This window comes from Olea europaea, unplaced genomic scaffold, assembly GCF_002742605.1.
Source record: "Olea europaea var. sylvestris unplaced genomic scaffold, O_europaea_v1 scaffold272, whole genome shotgun sequence".
NCBI lineage: Eukaryota > Viridiplantae > Streptophyta > Magnoliopsida > Lamiales > Oleaceae > Olea > Olea europaea.
Genome location: NW_019245613.1, coordinates 512,645 through 520,861, shown reverse-complemented (window position 1 = coordinate 520,861; position 8,217 = coordinate 512,645). Strand labels below are relative to the sequence as shown.

The window sequence follows — 8,217 nt, the reverse complement described above, 5'->3', positions numbered from 1 at the left end:
TATATATATATATGTGTGTGTGTGTGTGTGTGTGTGTGTGTGTGTGTGTGTGTGTGTGTTAAGAATGATCTTTTAAGCACCGATGATTAGTCTATGTTAAGCACCGATGGCATAACATACCATTTAATTGGTGAATGTCATCGATTGTTAACATAAGCTAAGTACCTATGTTTAGAAGATCATTTCTGATATATATATATATATATACACACACACACAAACATTGCGAAATGTTATCTTTATAAGAAATACGAAAGGATTTATAAACATATTTAATGCGCCGTTAGTTTTAAATCAAAACATAGTGCAAGCTTTTAAGAAATGGTTTTATATGAGCAAATAATTAGTGTTGGGCCATCTGATAAATCTTTTCAAAAAAAGTCCCAAAAAGGGCAGTCCATTTTCAACATAAACAAAGAGCCAATGTTCCCAATAGTCTCAATGAGAGAAATTTACTTTTCCACTGAAGAGGCTCAATAATTTCAAGACATCATTAAAAGAAATTGATACCTTTTGTCTCATTAAAGTTCTTACACAGAAAACGAAGACCATGGACAGGTGAAAGATTCTTTTGCAATTAAAAACTTATATTAATGTATTCCAAAAAATGAAAAATTAGAGCGGAGTTCTTAAATAGAATATCTACGTCTTACAATTTTTACCTTCTGTATCATTTGAGTTCTCAATAATGAAATAATCACTTTGCATTTGGATTTCCAACGGACATTTTTCACCTATATATATGTTGAGATATAGGTTACAAGCTCATTTCAAAATTATTTTGAAAATAAATGAGGTATTGTCTGCACAACTAAAACGAAAGTCTATGATCGTAATATCGAACCCTTTTTTTTTTTAGCAAAGATATTAATCACCCTTAGTGATTTTTTAGGCTTCACCAAGAAAAGTTGCTGAGAGTTAGGATTTTCCAATCATTTACATATCATCAAAAAAATGAGAATACAGAAAAGAGGCAGACATAAACCTGACCTCCAGAAAACAACAAAGCAACAAATATAGTGAAAGCAGTAAATGAAGAGTACTACTCCCTGTACAATGCAAGCAAATGAGTCATAAACCATAAATCTATATGGTTGGCAATCAATCCATATACAAAGAGGATGAACACCCCATCGACAACCCTAACGAAGGATTTTCTTTCGGTGGAGGACCTACTTTCAACCTCGCCACGAGCGGCCACCACCAAGCCTATGTCCTTATCCATGTTTCTTTACAATTTTGCTTTAAGAGAAAAAATAAATTTCTAATTTCTCTCATTATACTCGGGATGGATAGGGACACACTTACCAATATCTTACTTAAATAACGACGTGTTTGAAGATCTTGTTGCCACTTTGACAAGGTGAGATTGCATATATGAGCTTGGAGATTAATTCCTTGTTTGGTGAAGATTAAAATTAGATTTTTAAAAGTTTTTTTTATAAAAATTAATGAAATGTGTGGTTTGAATGTAGTGAATCCCACGAGATATGTTGTTGAAATTAATATTGAATTTTACTTTAATAAAAAATTAGATCATAATTTAAACTAAATATGGCTTAAAAGTTTTTTCTCTAGATTCATTCTTCACATCTCTATGTTCTTTTTATTTTTTTTCTTTTTATTATTATTTTTCACTCATACACTCATCTACTGATGATCACGTTGGAGTGGAATTGAAGAACTGAAAAAGGTATCTTGTTACCATAGTTATGAAATTGATCGAATGAAGAAGTGGTTTATCGAGTCAATGATTCAATCGTTAGATTGATGGTTGAACCTTTGCGTCGATTTTGATTTAATATTTCCTTAATTATTTTTAAATATTTTTGAAACAATAACATCAACTACGTGTAATAGTGAACATCAAAAACATTTCATAACAAAAAAGTAACCAAACATCAAGTTAAATGAAACACAATTTCATTACTCAGAAGTCAAAACAATGTACTTGTAATGAAAATAAGCATAGGAGAGCTAAAGAAAAGAGGTTGAGAGATGGAGACCACAATGGAAAAATTTAAACCGTAGACGACCATAGTTGAAAATGAACCGGTTTGTTTAGTCAAAATATATATTTTCAATTATGTTTATAATCTTGAGCAAGAGATACGTAATTTAAAAGTGACATTACTATTAAACTTATTTAATCACTGATTTCGAGTCATCGAATAGATCGATTTTTACCTTGTTAATTTGATTTTGGTGGGGGTCAATGTCTTGATTTTATGCACCTAGAATGTTCGAAAACTACTAATATTTAAAAATGTTTTATTATGTCAATTCATATTGGTGAAAGCAAATTATATGCCTCTTTTGCTTTCATAATCAAATACACAATTAATAAGATAAATGTGTCCTCTTTATAATGAAGTAGTTGGGGCCCACCTAACCAAAGTAGACCACCTTTCATGTGTTTCTTGAATAAACCCTAGCTTACAATTGATTTTTCAGTCATTCAATTTATATCGAAAATTGTTTCACAAAAACACACCAGAAATCTCATATTATGTAGGTTCCACATGTTATGATAAAAAATGTCAAAAAATACCCATCCCCAATGTTGTGTCTGTTCGGTGAAACTGTACACACAGCAATGCTCTTGGGTTTTTTGCCCAAAATAAATTTATATTTTGTTTGAAAATAACTACGGAAATTGAATAATCATTATATGAACTTTACGTTTGAGGATCTTTTTATTTTGGATCATGCTATCTTTTATCTATTTTGTAGAGTTCAAGATAAAAACGAAATTAAGAACAATAAAATGAATTTAGCACAAGACGTGAACTTCATAAGTATAAAAGGACTACATGAGGAAATAAATGAACCTCTATTTCTAATAAAGCTAAAAAATTTGTCAGATATGGTTTCAGATCGCTTTCTGATAAGTGTAGTTTATACACTTATTTAAGGTCTTAAAACGATGATATTTAGTTGCTTCACGAATGAATTATGGTCTAAATTGTTGCATTTGGTGTTGAATAGGTAAAATTCAATGATGGTATAAGAAATTGGAAGAAACAAGAGGAAAACCCGAAAAAAGAGCAAGATCCAAAGTTCGGGGATCAAAATGTAAATATTCAAAAGTTGTGTAGGACTTCATGATGAAGATTCAAGAGTACCGGAGTCAATTGAATAATGAAAGACATCAAAGGGATTAAATATAACAAAAGTATGATTACACATCAAGTTCAAACAAAAAAAAAAAAAGTTATGCGTCATTTTCAATTTCATATTTGGACCAGGTTTTGACATAGAATAATCGAATTTAAAAATGATTGTTAAGATTCGAATCATGTTCTCATCACTTATAAAAGTGTAATTCCAAAGATTGTGAAGAAATCGTGTTTCTGATTAAACACTTTTGTAAATGGATGCATTAACAGAATTGAAACACGTGGCTGTGTGATGACCGTTGGATGAGCTTCCAGATGCTTCCATCTTTAAGTACACTAAACGTGACCTTTGAGCTCATTTTTTTGGAGCTATTTTTTGGGTTTTCTGTTCGTCTCTCAAACTCTCTCTCGTCTCTTCATGAGAATCCCTCATTCTTTGTGATTAGGGTTTGAGCTCTTCGAGTGTTCCAGTGATAAAATTATAGAGAAGAGTCTGTGACATAGTAGATCTATTCACTGCTGTGTTGTGTTGTTTGGCTACAAGAACCTTAGTGGTTCATGAAAGGCAGTAGGGTTTTGGGCGGATCTGAGTGATCTCGCATGTGTGCTTGGTGAAGTGTGATCTATTTCGTGGTTCTCTTGAAAATATAAGTTTTCGTGTTTTGGTGCTGTAAATTTTTGGAATTGTTGTATATTCTTGTTGTCGATTTTTGGCTTATAGTGCAACTAAGATTTATCCATTTATAATGGATGTTCAACAGGGGATTAGACGTTAGAAAGCAGTCGTCGAACCTCTGGGGCTACGGTTGAAAAAATCCTTGTGTTTATCTTTTATTTTTGCACTTTTATTTCTACTATTGAATATTTGATTGTTGAATCTTGGTTAATCTTGAATGTTTTCTCGTACTTTCAATGGTATATAAAGTTAACTCAAAGAGTTACAACTTTAGTTCAGATATCATTTTTAAATTCGATCATTTTCTATGTCAAAATCGGGTTCTAATATGAGGCTAAAAATGGTGCATAACTTTGTTTTGGTTTAAACTTGATGTGTGATCATACTTTGATTATATTTGATCCCTTTTTTTTTCTTTTTCTTTTTTTTTCTTTTTTTTTTGCATTTTCTCCATTAAGTTTTCTAAATGACCCTATCGTAGGGCCAATGACTCCTAAGTCAGATGACTTTACGACACCAGGTTTTTAAATATCCTTTCAGACTTAATTACTCGAGTTATGAAGATTTCAAAGAGAATTTTTTAAATTTCAAATGTATATGCCTGATTAGTACAATACCCATTTCGCATACTTATTCAAACAAATCGACCTCCAACTTAAGACTCTCGTCTTGTTTTGTCATGTTAGTTTAAGACAATGCACATATAAGTTTAAGACAATGCACACATCCGCATCTTCCTACAACTGTAAAGTTACCTCCAAACAGTGCTAAATTTGGTTTAAGGATAAATAATTTACTATAGTTTAGGTAAAATATCTATATCCAACTAAATCAACCTATCTAACAAATGAATCAACTTGTTTCATCACAGCGTCAGACTCAATTCTAGTGTACATATAATATCAAGTTTTACAATGTTAAGTTTCAATCAATATAGCATGCATCATATCCAGAGTTCATAAATCAACACCAAATCTCAAAGTAAAACGTAATTATAAGCCAAAATGTCGAACTCACACAAAAATTTCAGTCAGGCAATTAGGCAATTAATGATAATACGCTTTCCTTTTATTTATTTATTTATTTTTCTCATTTTGGCGCTGGATATAGAAATCGTCTGAATCCCTACTAAAAAATTAAAACACGAAAGCAAACTTTTAATTCTTACTAAAATCCAATCTTATCAACAATTGAAATACCAAGGTGATAAAAATTTGTGATTAGTTGATTTTTTAAAAAAAAAAAATAGTTTAACTTAATTTTAGCCCTATTTGATGGCCAATATTTTAAGAAAATAGAGTTTTGAATAGTGTTTTTTTTAAGAATATGTGATTAAAAAAAGAAAAAAGTTTTAAATTTATGTACAAAATATTTTATTGTATAAATGTGCGATTGAAAATTAATATGAGAATTAAAATTTTTTGAATTTTTTTGAAATTATGATTGGCAACAGGGGCTCAGCATCGTATCCTACAAATTTTGCATCGATCAGATAAAATTAAAAAATTAATTACGTATGCAACAATAAACAACGTCTTTGTTCGTCATATTGATAACTCCAATTTCATTGACTATGTGACATACATATGAAAAATGATTATTCAATATGGTAATTTTTTATTAACTCATTCAATATCACGTAAGACAATTATCGTAATGAACCATCACGAATAAAATTATTCATATTATCTAATATAGGATAAGAAATAGATCAATTACAAAGATAATGGCGTTTTTGTAATTTTAATTTGACATGTGTCGAGATCAGACGGACTTAATATTGCGAAAAATTTCACAGCCCTGTCGTTTAATCAAAACCCGGACGTCGGATTAATCCATTTTTTCAAAAAGCCACGTGGCAGTCCAATTATAGTCAATAAACCGCCATATCTGTATAAAAACCCCCCAATTCATAGTTTATCCTAAGCTAAAAACTAGTTGTTCAACAAATTACACATATTCACACACCAAAATACCAACATTTCACCACCGGCGGTAGAAAACTCGCCGGAAAAGAACATTCCGATGTACCTTGCTTCACTTATGCAATGCACGTATCTATGATCATAGAGGATCTTCATTTTCTTTTTCTTTGGAGTAAATATTAGTGTGAAATATTTGGCTTTTTAGTAGTGATCGTTTGGGGAATTGAGTCATTGACATTGAAGTCTATGCTTTTGAAGAATTTTTGTGATTTTCGTTTTTTTGAGGTTTTGATTTTAACTATTTTGCACGCAAAGCGAGTGAGCTCTGAAAATTCAACTGACAGCACAGAGTATAATTAGGCAGTGTGGCTTTTTAAGAAAATGCCTTTTCCGATGAGAATTCAACCGATAGATTTACAGCTTTACAGTGAATCGCTAATCCGGAACGATGCGGTGAAGCCACCGGTGTTGAAATCGAGGCTGAAGCGTATCTTCGACCGGCAGTTCAACAGTGTTCTCAGGATTTCAGCGGCTGAGAAGCCGAGCGCCGGCGGAGAAAAAGATAGAGGGGTTCCCACCTCCGCCGCGGTGGCTGAGTTTGAGCCGAGCTCGATATGTCTGGATAAGATGGTTCAGAACTTCATTGAAGATAACGAGAAGCAATCAGCATCCGTCGCCGCAAAATACGGCCTTAACCGCTGCAATTGCTTCAACGGTAACAACAATGACAGCTCCGATGATGAGTTTGATTTCTTTGACTCCAACACTCCAGGTTCTTCTTTCAGTGACCCTTCCGATACTCTCAAGGTACCAAAAATTCTGCATCAATCTTCCGTTTCTCACTTTTTGGTCAAAATTGTTGGTTAACCTAAGTTTTCTATTGATGATTATTGCAGAGTTTGATTCCTTGTGCTAGTGTGGAGGAGCGAAACCTGTTAGCAGACACTTCAAAAATGGTAGATAACAGCAAATTTTGCAAACAGAAGGACGATTTGAGAAAAATCGTCTCCGAGGGTTTAATAGGCCTAGGTTACAACGCCTCCATTTGTAAATCTAAATGGGAAAAATCATCATCCATTCCTGCTGGTACGTGATCGATCAACTCATAGTCGATGAATTATGATTGATTCCATCTAGTAATTTCAAGTAGGATTAATTTAATCTCTTGCGTTTATAGGTGAATATGAGTATATAGACGTGATTATAGAGGGCGAGAGGCTGTTAATCGACATAGATTTCCGATCGGAGTTCGAAATCGCACGATCAACAAGCAGTTACAAGGGAATTCTACAATCTGTGCCGTATATTTTCGTTGGAAAATCCGATCGGCTTCTCCAAATTGTTTCCATTATATCGGAGGCTGCACGGCAGAGCCTAAAAAAGAAAGGGATGCATATAGCCCCGTGGCGGAAGGCCGAATATATGACATCCAAATGGCTCGCCCCGTCTACCCGTATCACCTCTCTCACGGTCGAGGAGCCGTCCGAAGTTGGAGAGTTGGATTTGATCTTCGGTGAAGAGACGGCTTCGTCGGAGGCGAACTGCCCCTTCCAGGTTCAATCGAAGATCACCTGGCAGCCGCCCGCGGTGCAGGTGAGGAGGGCAAACAAAGGAACGATCACTGGATTGGCAGCCCTTCTCAAGGAGAAACTCTAAATGATCTGATGTTTGCTTATTTTATTTTATTTTGGTAGTATTCGCTGACTTGAGAAGCTGTTAAAAAGTTACTTTTAAGTCGATAATCCGATAAATCGTGTTGTAAATAACTAATTATATAGAATTTGTAATGAAAGATTTTGTTTTTATATGAACTTTTTGAAGTTTTGGGTACACTTTCCCCGTTCTTTATTTTTTAAGATTGGGGCCAAAAATCCTAGTAGGCAATGTTTTGGATACATTTCTGATTTCCCCCCTCCTTTATCCATTTGTTTATGAGGAAACAGATTGGGATGACAAATTATTTGTGTTTTATTAGAAATTTGGTTATGGGTTTTAATGTTTTTGGGGAAGTGTAAACTATTCAAGGAAAATGGTGGGATGAAGAGAGTTATAGCAGGAAGCTCGTGCCATTTTGAAATCCGTGAAGGTCATTATGGTAACGAGATATTCACTTGCTGGGTTTTGTAAAATATGGATTTATTTATGAATTCTTGCTCTTTGATCTTTTGCCATGTTTGGTAATTGAAGAATAGGAAAAAAGGAATTAAGATTTCTTACAGTTCAAAAGAGGAATTTAGGGATAAAACTATGGTTTGTGGTCTATTTCACTTCGAAAATGAAATAAATTGTTCTTTTAAGTTAGTATTATTATATTTGGAGTGAATGGAGATAATGGTTGTAATGTGGAGATCGATGAAAAGGAAATGTAAACATTTTTAGAAAAACTTTTAGAAGGCTAAGAGTGAGATAAATCTTTTGGAATCGTATCTTATATGAATTTGTTGGTAGGTCATATTATTTTAAAAGTACTTTAAGCTTCATCAGAATTTGCTAAAAT

General features: G+C 33.1%; 1 protein-coding gene across 1 annotated transcript; it reads left to right on the top strand.

Moving 5' to 3' along the window:
• The first annotated feature begins 5,711 nt into the window (after positions 1-5,711).
• On the top strand, positions 5,712-7,552 carry LOC111383586. The gene is made up of 3 exons (XM_023007703.1): positions 5,712-6,527; positions 6,617-6,806; positions 6,898-7,552. The coding sequence occupies exons 1-3, from the start codon at positions 6,102-6,104 to the stop codon at positions 7,374-7,376; spliced, it is 1,095 nt and encodes a 364-aa protein (XP_022863471.1). The 5' UTR covers positions 5,712-6,101; the 3' UTR covers positions 7,377-7,552.
• The last annotated feature ends 665 nt before the right edge of the window (positions 7,553-8,217 follow it).